The 16714-nt window shown below is 35.3% G+C and overlaps 1 protein-coding gene across 1 annotated transcript; it reads left to right on the top strand.

Moving 5' to 3' along the window:
* The first annotated feature begins 2507 nt into the window (after positions 1–2507).
* LOC581869 (GDP-D-glucose phosphorylase 1) lies at positions 2508–12147 on the top strand. The gene is made up of 10 exons (XM_030999713.1): positions 2508–2560; positions 3466–3581; positions 5231–5338; positions 6001–6210; positions 7277–7335; positions 7923–8025; positions 8791–8894; positions 9873–10018; positions 10619–10684; positions 11906–12147. The coding sequence occupies exons 3-10, from the start codon at positions 5237–5239 to the stop codon at positions 12022–12024; spliced, it is 909 nt and encodes a 302-aa protein (XP_030855573.1). The 5' UTR covers positions 2508–2560; positions 3466–3581; positions 5231–5236; the 3' UTR covers positions 12025–12147.
* The last annotated feature ends 4567 nt before the right edge of the window (positions 12148–16714 follow it).

The raw sequence follows: 16714 nt of genomic DNA, 5'->3' as shown, positions 1-16714 counted from the left end.
TTCGTGAATGTGATAGATGTTGTACTTTTCAGGAGTAGACAAAGAGATGAGTGTGCATAATTATTGCATAGTGCAGAAAAGCTGAGTTCTTTGTCTTTGTCAGCAGAAATTACTGTACATTTTATTGTGTCACCTCCTTTTGGATTTTATCATGAAACGACGACATGAGAGGATTCGGTTCCGAAATATTTTGTGTATGGCCGAATTGTCTCAGGCCGACATGATTTGATTTACCGAGGCTAGCTAGGCTTGAGCAGCTCGCTTGAGCTTGGGGCCGCGCCCCCGTGCCGTTCGCTACTATACTGCTAGCTACCTACACAGTGCATGCATTGCATTGTATTGGCGTACCGTACGTACTGCCGCTGCCGGTACGCGGTGTAACAGATTAAACGTTGCATAACAAAAAACGTGGATCCAGTTGAAAGTGAAGCAGATCAACCTTATTTTGCGCAGTAAGTTAAATTTTACTATGTTTTTTGCTGTAGTGAGACGACTAACAACAGCAGACATTCGCTTTAACAAGATGGAATTAAAGCAACTTTTAAAAAACCCACCACAAAAAAAATGAACAGAATAGATCTAGAGTCTAGTACGTTCGTAGTCTACTCTAGGTAAACCCGGCATTTTTCAACCGGGGAGCCTCGGCCGCGGCACACTCAGGGTGGTGGAGGGTGCCGCAAGACAAATTAAGTTGCATCATAACAATTTTTTAAAATAGCGTTGATTTTGTGAAGGACCTTTTTTTCAGGAACTGCTAGAATTAGTAAAAGCATTTTAAAGATAATAAATTAAAGTGCCTTTCTTCCTCCCTTGCTTAGCTTCAATTGCTGGCAACATTTTTGAATTTGACAGCAAGGCCAGGTGCAGGTTGTTGTTTTAGTTTTTATGGCATGTCACTGTCATTCATTCATTCATGAATATTTACGCTGAATTTAAATTGCATTAACAATTTTAAATGGAAGCTAAAAAGAGAAGGTGAACAAAATCGACGCTGTTCAATTTTTTGCATTTTGCGGAGATTCCAGACAGGTACAGGTTGTCTACATAAAATCATTGACCGTTTTGTATGTATCTTCTGGCCAGCCTGGTTCGGTACATTGAACAGGCTTCTCAGCTTGCATGTTCATGCGCAGGCAGCAGCCTTTAGGCCCCTCCAATACTGGCCAAGAGGTCATTCGATGTCTGTCAGTGGGATTGTCTCCTTTCCGGGGAAAAACAAGGACAAGTGCCTTTAAAGGCTTAAGTCAGGCTTTACTATTTAGAGCTTTTTAGTCTTTACCATGTTTAGTAATTTACCCGAGAAGGCGAGATTCTGGAAGAATATCTTTTATTTCAAAATTACATTTATTTTTACGAGACTATGTTTGTAACATTTAGAATCAGGATAAATCTTGGATACAAGATGCCCAAATATCCTCATATTTGTGAATCAAGGTCATGAACGAATATATGATTTTTTTATTCATGTGAATTCGGTGGCGAGGTGCCCTCATATGTGTCATATAATTGCATAAAGTATTCTATATCTTTTCTAGTCTAGTGTGTTATTGTTAATTACAACATAATTTGTTCACCATTTTAAATTTGTCTTCTTCATTTATTTGCTTGCTCGCTATATTACACACGCTTGAAAAAATAGAAACAAATGCATGAAATGCACCCGTACACGGCACTTGATGAGTGCCAGAGTGATGCCAAATGAATATTCTGTGATGAATTTTGGACTACCATAACTAATGTTGAAAAACGCTGGGTTAACCAAATACAAAGACTTAAAGGGGAAACCCACCCTGATATTTTTATAAAAGCAGGAAAAATGAGATAAACAAATTAGTGAAAATTTATGAATTTTTAAAATTGTCGTCAGTGAGCACATTTTGGCAACACTGTGACGTATCATGCCAGGTCCTTTCCAATTTGATACATTTCATAAACTTGTAGGCCTACTTGCTTTGTTATTGATGAAGGAATAGATTTGTTTCATACAGAAATTGTATAAATTAACTCGTTAGGACCTTTGCAACAATTATATTTGGGAAGAATGTATGATCAAAATTTTCTTAAGCCTATCTGCACTAGTTTGGCCAGGAGGGATTAGGCCTCCCTGCTGGTCACTGACAGGTGGTTATCTCATCAAATCAGCTCTCAATAAACATAAGAAAAAGGAGATCATGGGGGACCAACAGGTACCGCTTAGGGACTGTTTGCTATATTGAGGGCGCAAGAAGCTACAAGTAGTGTAGTCCTGCTTTAAGGGAAACTTTTGAATTTTGAATTTTTTTTTAGTTCAGGCCCTACAGGTAAAATGGGAGGGAAGCTAGCAAGATACGTCACAGAGTAGCCAACATCTGTTTGATTGATTGATTGTTTGATTGATCATACCTTCAACAACTGTCTTATTTTTAAATGTATTTTACTCAAACTTTTACAAACCTCTTTCTCTCATTTTTCTGCTTCTATTTCAGAAATGGCTTCCATAGATTTCAGGTATTCCAGTCAGGATTTTGTCTCAGAAGTCTCAAACACAAAGAATGGTAACTGCAATGGGAAATACAGTCGAGTGAGTTTATTTTAAAAAATTACAGAAGTACTTGTAAGCTTATAATGATTGTGCATGTTTGCCAGGCTACATTTTATTTGACATCATAATCATACCATATATATCACAGTTATCACCTATCCTTGCTTTCATTCCAGACTGTTTACTTTTCCCCCTATCCTGACAAAGTAACATTGAGTTCATCTGCTATTTACATAAATGAAACCAGTGCAAAAAAAAACTTACGAAGCTGCCCAGTCACTATGAGGACTTGTAAAGACTAATGGGCAATTCAACAGATCTGTTCCCTGATCATATCAAGCTCATCAAATCAATCCTCATACAGGGTCAAAATTTAGTTCAAATAATTATAGGTTTAAAGTTCTATTGGTCATTGAGCTTGGACTAAAAGATGACAAGTTGTATTTGATTTTGATGAAATGCATTCTTAAATGGCCAGAACTATTATGCAAGAGCCCCCTTGGACTATCTCTCTCTCTCTCTCTTTCTCTTTCCCTTTCCCCCTATATATGTACATGTAAAATTTCATTTACTTTGCATACATTTGTATACATATATGCTTTATACTTCAAAAGATGGAGTATTTAATTAAAATTTTTGTTATGAATTCTTTGCCATTTTGTGTCTTTAGCATAACTGATTACCTGCTTGACTTAATACTATTTGTGCAATATTGTTTATAATAAGGATCTTTGTCGAGACAAGCTTTCGTAATTTAGTTTAATGTTAATTTGTACAGAATGAAGAGGTTAACATTTTGCAAGTTATTTTACATTAATGGACTAAATCTGCGCACTTATGCAAGGTTTAAGCCTGACCTAAAGCAAGGAAGCTTTTGAGAACACAGGACAAAGGGTTATATGAATTGTTTTGATCTTACTGACATCTTTCTGTGTTCTCTTTAGTTTGACCAGGAGTTGAGAGGAAGGTGGGATGAAGCGGTTGAGAAGGGTACTTTCGTTACGAACTAGGTCTGTTACCAACCAGGGTTATAGAGGGCCCTCATGGATTTGTTGCTCAGGTAAGTTGCTTGATGGTTAAGATGAAATTGAAAATTACTGTGGAACATAATTTGTATGCGTTATTATTCTTTTCCGTATCAAGGAAAACAAAAGAGGTATATACATATAAATGTTGAGCCTGGTCGCGCAATTCTAGTTGAATCATATTATGTCCCTGTACAGTACAAGAGGACATACCCCAACACAATGACATATTTTGCATTGATTCAAACCTGTTTAGTGCCAGGCGCGGATCCACGGGCCGATTCTACTGATCTTTATGATATCTTTAACGTGACATAGATTCTTCTCCCCTTGCAAACAAGAAAGAAAACAAAGTCATTAAAAGGGATTAAGTGACAAATAATGATTGTGATTCACATTGATGCAAATATTTGTTTGAATAAGCACTGCTATTCACCAGAATCTTCTATGTAAAAACAACTTTTACAAATCTCAGCCATGCTTACTGAGTTGAGACGTTTCATTCAATTTAAAATACTCATGAAAGAATACACTTCTCCTAATCTGAAAGTGATCTTCAAGCACAGTGGCAAAATTGCATGGCTGAGATTTGTAAAAGTCATTTTTACAAAGAAGATTCTGGTGAAAAACATTGCTTATTCAAAAAAATCTTTGCATCAATTTAAAATACAATGATTATTTGTCGCAAGATCCTTTTATCAAATAACCTTGTTTTCTTTTTTGTTGCAGGGGGAGAAGAAGCTATGTCACGTTAAGAAATCATAAAAATCTGTTGTATTATGCGTATATACATATGAATACAGAACAAAATGTTGATTATCAGATGGTCACTTTGGAAAACCTCTATAAAAATACCCCATCTTACTTTGCCAATACCACATTGTCTTTAGCTCGAATCAGTACCTGTATTACCGCAGTATGAGCCAATATAAGCTTAGTTATTATTCTTTATTCAGTTCAGTATACTGCTATTCCTCAAAATAGTTTCGCTATTTGTTTTAGGGTTAAGACGCTTAGAAATGGTTTCAAGTGTACATTACACAAACCCTGAACCATTGCATAATGATGGTAATTCTCTCTCTCTCTCTCTCTATTTATTGTAATCATACATGATCAACTACATAGAAAGCAGCAAAAAAAAAACTTAGGTTTATCTGGGATAGGTGAAAGTGAGAGTTAAAAAGAAAGTCATGAAAAAAATAGCGCTTCACCCCGCCCCCCCCCCCCCCATAAAAAAAAAAAAAAAAAAATAATAATAGTGGGCCTCCTCTCCAGCATTCCCCCCCCTCCCCTGCTTATTCACCGCCCGGCTGAGTCGGCGCAAAATTTCCCCCAAAAAACTGGACCCAAAAGAAATATATAAATGTGCTCTTACCCCCCCCCCCCCCCCCCCCCCCCCCCCCCCCCCCGCTCATTCGCCAAGTCACACTTTAGGTGACAGTATGTCACAATGAAAGAAGGTTCTGATATCAACTTTTTCCTAAAGTATACAGATATGAAGATGGTTTGTCAAGATTTTAGATGGAAAAAAGTTTCCTATGACAGTCTAATATGCTGGATAATTATGTTACGTACAGGTACAATAAGAATATGTAGTATAAAGCAGACCCAGTTAGTGACATGAAATAGATAAAAGAGTGAATATATTTATAATATTTTTTTATTAATTATCCTTTACTTACAGTTAAACATGAAACGCGCAACTGAGAGGCGGAAACCGCAAGAGATCAAAAGTACCAAACAACCATTCAAACCAGAAGAATTCAACTTCAACAAAGTCAGACCTCATGAGGTAAGAGAACAATTACCCCCCCCCCCCCCCCCGAGGATAATTACCCCCTGTTCATTACAGGGGAAGTCCATCCTGATAATAAGTTGATCTCTGTTTGATATATATAATATATACATCACTAATCACTCTGAGACATTTATAAAACTAAATATGACTCTTGATTGGAATGAGTGCAGTTTTTAGTAGAGTTGTTTGTGTATGTCAACTTTCGGGCCCAAATCTACCTACCTTACGTAAAATCCAACTGCAAGCATAACCCTAATCTTACACTTTTGACCAAATAAAACCCAGAGTGGTTGTTGCCAGTGCAAATGCCTGAGCATTTGTGAAAGGAAGTGAGTCTGAATGAACATGGCCTCAGGGCTTGATCCAGGATTGTCAAGAAAAATTAGGTCAGGGGAAAAATATCTCCTGACATTGATTTCATCTAAGTTATATGATTTTGAAAGTTTTTTATAGTTTTTTTAGGAATATGATATTTTTATATTTTTAGTTGTAGTACTAAAGCCTTCCACTCATATCTTGGGAGGGGGGGGGGCATTGCCATTTCATCCCCCAACCCTGCTCTGGATCAGTCTATTCCCTTTAATTACCCAGAATGATAGTTCTTAAATCGCAATGATCTTTCACTCGCGTATGAACTTTTTCTCATACATCTTTAGACTCTCATGGAAATGTATCCCGAGGATCTTTCTTGCTCGTCTACAAATGGAATCACCAACGGCAACGGCGTCGTTAGGTCACATGCTGAAAGGGAAGAGTGCATAAATGGTGAAGGAGGGAGGAGCAAGTATCAAGTCATCATCAACATCAGCCCTCTAGAATATGGCAATGTTCTACTTGTACCTAGCCCTCATTTATGTCAACCACAGGTACTTTAAATGCCTCTTTTTTTTTGCATGCATATGATGCAGCTGCCAACCATTTCTATTTTGGATGAATTATTGCTATTTTGGGGCCTGTTATGAACCCTATATTCCTCTCTTTTTCTGAACTCTAGGCATGTACGAAATACACTGCATTCCTATGGTTGCCTTCAGAGATTCCTTCTTTTTTGTGTGGAAGGATTTTTTGTGCTATGCATTTTGATGCATTATGTCAATATAGTAATAATATACGTAGTAATATGATTACATACTGAAAAACACATGTCATTAAAGGCGCAGGTGTACAGTACAGCTTAGTGAATTAATATCTCGTCTATTCCTTTGCCTGCATGCATACTGATGATATACGTTACATATGATAAACAGGAATTTGTTTACCCTTAATTAAATCCAGTGAAATATAATCATGCAGCCTTAAGTACCATAACAGATGCGATTTGTAAAAGTTTACATTGACATGTTATCCTTAATTGATTATTTTATCAGCAAGAATTTCCCTGAATTTTTTCTGAAATTCCCCTTCTGAGAGGTAAGGTAAGGAGCATTTAAGAACTGATGTACCATAATTAACGTTGTATAAACCGCCCTCGTGTATTAACCGCACCCCTCTTTTTTCTTTTTTTTTGCAGACTTTTTTTTGGCCGACTTAAAAAACAGTAGAGGACCTAGGATAGAACCTTGTGGTACGCCGTGTAATAGAAGAAAAATGGAGGAATTATTATTATAAACTACATATTGAAATCTATCAGAAAGATTACTTTCAAACCAAGATGACAGACAAATTTGAGTGTTGTTCTAGTTTCCGAGTGGTGAGTCAACACACCGATTACTGAGCTGGGAGACATTGCCAGGCAAAGCGCCAGGTGGAGGGGCATAAATCGAAATTTAAAAAAAAAAAAAAAATTGGTGTACCGTGTATAAACTGCACCCTCGGCGGCAAAAAGGTGCGGTTACTACACCGTTAATTACAGTATTATTTTTTTACTTTTGTCTCCCACAGAAGTTTTTAAAATATTATTTATTCATTATTTTATGCTTTCATTTTTTCTAGATTGCCACAATGGAAATGATTCAAATAGGTGTTGAAGCTGTGTTATTAAGTTCAAGCAGGTATTTTCCATTTACATAATTATTATGAATACTGTATGCTAGAACTTGTCCCATAGACTTTATATGTTTTATATGTTTTTATTTGGAACCGGTGAACAGCTTTGTGAGTGAGTAAATGCATATAACTGTCATTGACATAGCAGGATCTTCAGTCAAAAATGGAAAAAAGTAACTTTCAACAGCTTTTTTTAGTAATAACATTTTCTGTGTAATTGTGGGTGTGGAAAATGCAACACTGTCCTTTCTCACTTCCTCATTTTTCCAATTGTAAATTGTGTGGTGTGTCAGAAAATTATTTAATTATTGTTTTCTGCAAGTGTTTTGAAAAATAGGCTGCATTGCTACCCTGACTCCCCCCCCCCCCCTTCATCCTCATTAGAATTTGTTTAGTGAAAGCCCTGACCTGAAATATAGTAATGATATTTTTCAAATTTATAATAAAAATGATAGCTTTTATAACCGTACAGCCAGTCAATTTGATCTGTATATTGGAGAATAATTGGACTGAAATCATATCTTGAATATTATTATTATCATATTTTAACAAATTTTCATGCATTTTTTTCTCTATCTGTTTTCATTCACAGTGCATTGAGGATAGGTTACAACAGTCTATGTGCTTATGCTTCCGTTAATCATCTTCATATGCATGCATACTATGTTCATCACAGGTTACCAGTAGAGTACTGGGTAAGGCAAATACAACTCAAACCTGCTCTAATAACAATAAAGAAAAATAAGACAAAAATCTAAACTTGAGAGTATTTAAAGGATTCCTCTTTCATAATAAGATAGTTTTACAAATCATTATGATTATGGTTGCTTTGACAGCAGCCAAGAAAAGTAAGATAATAGGAGAATTCTAATGATTTACACCTCTTAAAAAGATTTTATTTTATTTTTGTTACCTATTCAACCTATATTTTTTAAGAAACACTATGGTTATGGTTGCTTTGACCTGCGGGCACCAATCAGTTGAACTTCTTACTTCCTTTGTATGTGTACATGTTGACTCTTTGCCTGGAAATTCAAAAAATAAATATGAAAATAAAAGAAAACCAACTGTCGAGAAATATTACCTGTCAGTAACATTTCTTTTTTGTTTCTCTTCAAATAGTTCTACAATTATTTGTGTTTGTTAATTTAATCAGGCATATATATCGTGCATTGAATACGTAGAGATATTATGCTCGATTCAAATTGTTGTTTCCCCATTCCTTTATCTTATGAACTGTTTATGTTTTGCTGTGAATTCCAAGTATGTAGTCTTTGTGCAATATCATCACAATATCGCAATTGACAATAGTTGTGGGTTTCTTTCACTATAATTGTCCTAAGACAAAGTCAGGTGTATATTATATGATGATCTTTAAAAGGAAGTTACAAATATGCAACAAAAAATATCCCAATTTGTTGCCTTTTACAATTAATTTTTTTTCTTCTTCACATTTATAGCCGACAAAGGAAGTTATTGGAGGGCGAGTCCATGAGACAATCGGTTGGCCCGCGCAAGCATTCATGCTACAAATGAAAAAAGAGAGTTATTTTGATGGTATCAGGTAAGCATTAGACATGATATATTTGCCCTTTACCCTAAACAAATTGAAGCCAAAGGAAATGGAGTACTAAAGTTTTGGTAGCAAAATCCAAAGGAATGAAACTAGTAATTCCAGTTAATTGTTAGCTGTCATCAATCTAAAGTGAATTGTGATGGCCCTTACCTCCCTGAGAATGTGAAACTGCATGTGAAATTTAGGATCAAGAGCCCTTTTCAAGTGGTCAAAGTCTTTAAGATGATCATCTATACCGGTATTCCTTTACATTGATTAAATATATGTTCGAGGCAAGCAGAATACATGCAAGTATATGATAGCATGCATGTTTATAGAATAAATTGAGCATAGTTGTTTGAAATCATGACCATGTACATATATTTAGCATTCACCAGGATCAAAATGGGTTTGAATCGCCTGCTCTTATTTCTTGAATACACATTTCATTACGCTTGACAGAAAATGGTTCTTGTTCTCTCCAACTTTTATATCTGTAATGTACTTGGCTATGTTGTCTTCTTGCTGCCTTCAGCTTTTTCAACAACAAAGAACACACACACACAAATTTTTTTTTTTTTTTTTTTTTTTTTTTTTTTTAAACCCATAAAAACCACTGAATTGCATAGAAACATGTACAAGTAAACCCCCGCAACCCCCAAAAAAACTTTGCTTTACAATTTTCTCTTTACATTTTAATGAAAGAGCAAACATTTTACTTGACCGTACTTGCCAGTAAAACATTTTTCTGAAATTACTAATGGCCCGGGGCCAACGGGCCATTAGTAGTGTCAAGTTTTCGTGAAAATCTGATTTTTTTTAGGATACTCAGTCTGTTTTTTTTGTGTCAAGAGGTTTGCATCTCTGCTTCAGATCATACATAGCCCCTGTCATGGTTTGCAAATGGCTGATGCCAACCGTAAGAATAGACTCTAAAAATAGTTTGTCTGAATTTCTGGTTGAATAATGTGTATAATCTGTCTGCAGGGACCTATTCAGGATAGTCAAGCATCTTCAAGATAGGGACATAGCTCATAACATGTTCTTCACCAGGGGCTTGACGTTAGGGCCTAATCCTCAAGAAGATGGACAGACCATAAGACTAATTCTCTGGCCTCGCGTTTCCTCTTTCGGTAAGTCCTGCTCTCAGCATGAAAAACGGCCTTTATTGATACATTAGAGGTGTGATCAACTGGAATTTTGTATGTGAAGATTCACCTTTTCATGCTATGGTCACAGCTCGCTGTGCGTCCTTTTGCATGTGCACTTTTGCAGCTGCGGTGGATCGTAGGTGTGCACAGAAAGTATATATTCTGTTCAATTACAATCTGAAACATGATCCTGAAGCGAATTTGTAACATCATACTGAATCCGATTAAATTGTTTCCTGTTACGTATTTCAGTCAAAATGTAATTATTATTTTTAATGAAGAATATTTCTTCATCTCCCCCCCCCCCCCTCCCATTAGCATGTGTGAAAAAGAGCACAGCATCTTTTGTTTGTATGCTATTGGACTCTGGTATCATCTCATCTGAATTGTTTGTTTTTTGTTTTGTCTTTTCTTCTTCATTGGGTAATGCTTGGACATGAAGTAATGAAGAAATTTAATTGTAATAATTTTCGGTGTATGGGTAAAAGAGATTGTAAAGAAATACAATTTCCTGTATCCATCATGACAGATGCCTTTTCATAAATTCTCATGTTTTGAATATTTTGCTTGAACTCCTTGTAGGTATAAAAGGGAATGATGCATTTAATGGTGCTTGTTGTGAACTAAGTGGTCATCTTCCTATCAAACGTAAGTATAGTCACCATTATTTTGATGCTTATTTTGATTATGATTGTACCCCGACATCTTCTGGCCACATTTTTTACCCGGTCGTTTTTAAACAATGGTGTTAGGGTTAGGGCTTATTAGAGCTTTTCAGTCCATGGTAAATAGTTATGAATTTGACCAATCAACTGTCCTGCTATTGGTTCCAGTTGGATGACCAGGACCCCATCTTACAAAGAGTTGTGATTGATCCAAATTAATCGCAATACCAACTTTAACTTCACCGGTCATTTTCTCTCTCGCTTTCTCTTTTTTTAAATAGATACATAATAATAATAATAGTATATAATAGTAATAGTAAGCAAATAATTACCGTTGGTGAAGGTGATGGGACAAACTATCACTTCCGAGGCGATCTGGATGTAGCTATCTTTCCGAAGCGAAGCTGAGGAAAGATAACGTACATATTCTGATCGACGAAGAAGTGATAGTTTGCCATCGCCTGAAAACCAAAAGGTGATTATTTGCTTTATATTCCACATCTAAAACAATTTAATTACAAAAAGAAGAGGACGTGTATGCATCTACATAAAAGACACCTAGGCCCAAAATTCACACCAAAAAAGTTTAAGTTTAACCCAACCCCTTGAGGGTAAGGTGCGCGCATGTGTTTTCTGTAATTGCGCTCATTGGTAATGCACGCTTAATTACGCCTGTTTTAGTGCGCGTTTGGATAATCTTCAGTGAAAGTATGTTGCCCTTTGTAGATAGTACCTCTATCTTCAATGAAAGTGCGTTGCACTGTGTAGATAGTAGTACTATCTACACAGTGTAACAAACTTTTTGCTTCTCCCATCAATAATGGGCGAACTATCTTTCCTCACGTGATTTACTTTTCACCAATCGTAGAGCAAGATTCTTAGTATGTGGGATATAATAATATATAATAGTATATAATTGGTGATAATATTCCATGAAACCCAGGCCGCAAAGGCTGGACTTCAAGGTTATCTGATAGAGGTGGTCAGTGGCACTTGAGCGATCAGTTTTCTTATTGCTCTTTGCTAGACGTCTGCTGCTTTGCGATATCATATCGACCAAATTATTTGACGGACATTTATTTGTATTTATGAACATTCATTGTAAGTTGTGATTAATTCTGTAAGAATTCATTTTTGTCATTACCAGAACCCCAGACTTACCTTTGAATTTTCTCCATGTTTTTGTTTGTTTTTAATGTAACAGTTGAGCAACGCTACAACGACCTGACTGACGAACAGTGCTGTGAGTTACTCGAGACAAACTCTCTCTCACCCGAAGATTATGCAGCTCTCAAAAAGGATATCAAGAACATCTTCAAATAATTAAGGGCTCGTATTCATAGAGGTGGACAAGGTAAAACATGGTTTAACATAATCACTGGTTCATGCAGTGCAAAGTGTCAGTTTCTATTCTGTACAAGTTACTGAAATTCTGTAATAAAAAATCCAGTCATGAAATAAAATTGAGAAATTAATTTTATAAATGACATGAATTTTGATTATTGAGTTACAGAGTCATGTTGATTTTTAACAATTTTATTTTACAGAATGAAGAGATTCACATTTGGCACTCCATAAAATTCCTGAACTGAATCGACCCACCATAGAGTTGGGGTTTAAACCTGAACTAGAGTTAGAGCAGTTGAATGAATACCAGCCTTAGATATTAGAGCTTGTCTGTGAGATGATATGAAGATGTTATTTCCCTGTTCAGCTGAAGTTGAAATATGTATTTTGTACCACAATTATGAAGAGAAAAAAATCATTGATGCTGTTTGCTCTTCTCGTGCCGTCACAAGATATACAAATTGTTTATCTTGAGGGAATTGTGAAATGTGATTTCAATTATGAAGTATAATACACGTTTGCTGCTGTATTTAATATGCCAAATCTATAGATATATATTTATCTACATTAGAAATTCTCTATTCATCTCAATAGTAATAGAATTACATTGCTAATTTTTTTTTTTTTTTTCAGGTGGGCTGTATCTAATACAGACCACCTTATAATTTTGTTAAAATTGCCTTTAATATTTATTTTTTTTATTTCGACCCACTTTTTTGTTAGCAAGATTACTTGAAAATGGTTGAATCAAATAACCTTGAAATTTAGCACACATATGTATAGGCATATGAACAAAGCACGGTAAGGTTTTTAACCTTGACCTTGACTGATGACGTCATCTAGGCGCCATTTTGTGAAATTTTCTGAAAATCAACTCATGATCATATCTTCATAACCAAAAACCATTTCTCATTCGTATTTATCATGATCAAGGTCAATATCCGTCCGGTCAATTTCAGGTCAAAAAACGCGCGCGTACGTGTACGTCCGCGCGTCAGTGCGCGCGCAAAATTTCAAAATGCTCAAAATCGTCTCAAATTTATTTTGCATACGTTTTAAGTCATTTTAAGCATTTTATAAAAAATCGCGCACACGCGCATGAGTTCGCGTTTTCGCGCGTAACACCATTACACAACATAGAATTGCCATTCTTTTTATTTTTCATGATATTTCTCATATTTTTTCGAGGAATTTGATACCATGTTTTTTATTTATGACCATTAATAACAAGACGAGCGTCAATTCAAGATAAATGTCTGTGCGCGCGAGCTCTTTTAATACATAGCATATATTATGGGCAAAAACATGCCTATACAAAATCCATTATACCTCTTTGGAATGAGCCGTGACCTTCAATTTGTTTTCATATTTAGATAGAGTATGAGTCGGAGATATGATTCCATGTCTCATTTGGCCATTAAGTGTATCGTGACATCATCATAATGGCCTTGGAACTCAAAATATGAATTTGCATATTATGACGTCAGCATATTTATGGAAAATTGATTGTATCTCTGTAAAAATTGATCAATTTTCTTCCAAATTTCGATATGATGTAGCTAAGACAATTCTCTACAAGCTTAGTCATCACCATTTTTCATTTTGATCACGTCATCATAGTGAAAATTACGATTAAAGGGCACATATCAGAAATTTCTTAAGTTGCGTGTTATGCCTATGGAAGGTGAATTTCGTCCACATCATTAATCTACATGACATTGTTTTTTAGCAGTATCTCGCTTATTTTTGCTCTATTTTGTCTCAAATTTTAGTTGACCAGCCCACCTATACTTGTTCCAAACAAGTATTATATGTCTAGTTTTTTTTTGTATTTCATTGTTTTTCTGTATTACCATTGATTTTAGTCAATTGTGACCATGTGTAAAAATGTTACATCTCAAAGTGACCAGGTAATTGAAAAAGGAGGGAAAAAACAAATCTGAAAATTATGATTCCAAGAGTTTTTACAGGTTCTAGACCAAACAGCAATTTACTGTAAATGATGATGCAGATAAATGACACCAATTGACCAACCACTTTGATTACATTTGGAAAAACGTGTGTTTCGTTAGAACTTACTGCTTAGTTTTATACAAATCTTTTTTATCTTGTATGCCATTCTTATCTGAAATATTCTGGTGTAATATGAAGCTTCATTCTGAAAGGCTTTTTTTTAAAAAGCTTGATGACTTATTTCTTTTATGTTATCTCTCGCCTTAACATCTCTCTTGTCGTTTGTTTCAATGCCTCTGCTGCAAGGTAGCCGGAGGCATTATTTTATTTTGTAATCTGGATTCGATGAAGCCTTTGAAAGGAGTCTGTCTTGTTATTTTGATTTAGTTATGACATGTTCATGAATTTTTTGAGGGTATTTAAGACCTCAAGCCTTGTTTATTCTAAAGTCATCCACGTAGCATATTCAGATTGCCATAGATGTGACAGATTTGTGGATGTAAAACAATTCAAATACTGGAAAGACACAGGGCAGTTTGGATGTACAGTATGATACACTTGTGTGTATGTAATATAGATGTTAAAAAAGGGTATATTATTGCATGCTCCGCACAACTATTTATTGAGTGTCACATGATAGCTTTTCAGACAATCAGATACTCTCTAAGTACCCTATTTTGTATTCAGTGTAAAATATATTTGTGATAGTTAGTCTGTAACTATAAAAGTGTACTTATTGGGTGGTATTCTCATAAGTTAAGCTAGGACTAAGTCCAGACTAAACAAGAATTTTAGTTCACACTTCTATGGAATTCTAGGTGTCATCTTCCTCCTTCAATATTTATGACAAAGGTAATCTACCAAAGACTCTGTTGAAATTCAGTTCATACTCATATTATCTTTTTCTTCCCATTTCATTGCAAAATTATTTTTTTGGACACTTTTCATTGGAGGATTAAAATAATCTGTACAGGGTAAATGAGTTGGCAACAGGCACTCCATAAAAGTGTGGACTAACTTAGTACGCGCTACCGGAATACCACCCTTTTATTTTATTATTCTTCTTTTCTTATATCCGTCCTGTTTGTTGGCGTTTTATGTTGTACAGTAAGTGACAAATATTGGTAAATGATAGATGGATCATTTCTCCACTTGTTTTGTGATAAATTACTTTCTTCTGTTACATTCTTCATGGAATGGTATAATGGTAGACCTAGTGACTAGAAATGTTGCTTGTCCTATTTTTGTAGATTCCCTAGTTGTTAGGATTGTGTGACAGACTGACAGGGTGTTTTGATAAGTATTGATAAATGAAATTGTAATCAATTTGAGATTAATTGATATATCGATATGTAATTATCGGACCAATTTGCAGAAAATGTTGAGTAAAGCAAGAAGAAACGGGAGATATTCATAAGCATACTTTTTTTCTATTATACATTACAAAGCGCCTATATCTCATTGCTTAATTGTGCATTGCCTTCCATATAATAATTCAAATAAGGTTGTATTCTGTTCTTTGTTTTGAATACATTACAGGCCTGATAAAAACCCGATTTAAATCTGTTTCTCAATTTTTTATTTTTTTTTACCAATTTTTTTTTCTTCCCTATTTTATCCTTATTTTCTCTATTCTTCCCTATTTTTCCCTATTTTTCCCCCAATTTTCCCCCAATTTTCTTACTCGAAAAGGGGGGAATGTTGTTAGATGCTATTTTTTCCCCGCGAATCCTCCTCTTCTTTTTTTTTTACTCAAAGGGGGCGTGGTTGGGGGGAAAACAAAAAACCTATTTTTATTTTAGTGCTCACTATCACCTCTGATACAAGAAGCCAGTGTAGTGCAATACGTGTAGGGGTTATGTAGTCTAACTTCCTGCCTCTTGGAAGATTTCTGAACATATTGCAATTTCTTCAGATGAAGCTGGGTTATTCCAGAAAGCAAAAAAATTCCATTGTTTTACTGTGATGCATTAAGGCATGTACAATCACAGCAGCCGCCTTATCCGAAAGCCCCTTCCAGACATTTCTTATCTGGGCATAAACATTTAAAAACACATAAACATTGGAAACCAGTAAATACCTTCTTGAAAGTGACGAGCTTATAACTTTGTGTCATCTTTATAAATATGGCATTGCTAATTTAGCTTAGCTAAGGGACTAGTCAGGTATAAGTGAACACTTTTAAATAATTGATTATAATGATTATGACAATCACTATTATTATTCATGCACATCTCCAATAAATTTCATTGTAAATGGAAATTAAATTGAAATGAGATTGGGTAAAGCTGAATTATTTTCATCCTTTTCAGTTCCAGCAGTTGTGTAGACATCTTTCATTTTTAAGGTAGAATATCTGCACATTGGTTTAGAAGAAATTGAAACAAATGGAGAGCGACGAAGGAGAACAAATATAAGAAAGCCTGAGGAGTAAATTAGTATGAGAGAGGAAGAAAGAAAATGAAAGAGAAGCAGAGAGAGAGAGAGAGAGAGAGAGATAGGGGGAGTGACAGAGAAAGGGGGGCTATGATGATATGGATGACGGTAATGATAAGGAGGATTTGGAGTAATTGAGAGTGAGAGAAGAAAGGAGATGGGTTTGTGGGGAAAAAAACATTAATAGGATAATCAACGGATGATGAGTAATTGAGAGAAAGAATAATGGAAATAGAGAGATATGGGGATGGACTCAAGAGAAAATACTAACGTGGGA

Source organism: Strongylocentrotus purpuratus, unplaced genomic scaffold, assembly GCF_000002235.5.
Source record: "Strongylocentrotus purpuratus isolate Spur 01 unplaced genomic scaffold, Spur_5.0 spur5_scaffold_5, whole genome shotgun sequence".
NCBI classification, from domain to species: Eukaryota; Metazoa; Echinodermata; class Echinoidea; order Camarodonta; family Strongylocentrotidae; genus Strongylocentrotus; species Strongylocentrotus purpuratus.
Note: the sequence above shows the minus strand (reverse complement) of the source record. Positions and strands in the feature narration are given on the sequence as shown.

Bases quoted from the DNA above. Each gene is read 5' to 3' on its own strand.
- LOC581869 (XM_030999713.1), top strand. From the start codon at position 5,237: ATGAAACGCGCAACTGAGAGGCGGAAACCGCAAGAGATCAAAAGTACC. The intron at 5,339-6,000 runs GTAAGAGAACAA...ATACATCTTTAG, and splicing joins ACAAAGTCAGACCTCATGAG to ACTCTCATGGAAATGTATCC. The intron at 7,336-7,922 runs GTATTTTCCATT...TTTCATTCACAG, and splicing joins GTGTTATTAAGTTCAAGCAG to TGCATTGAGGATAGGTTACA.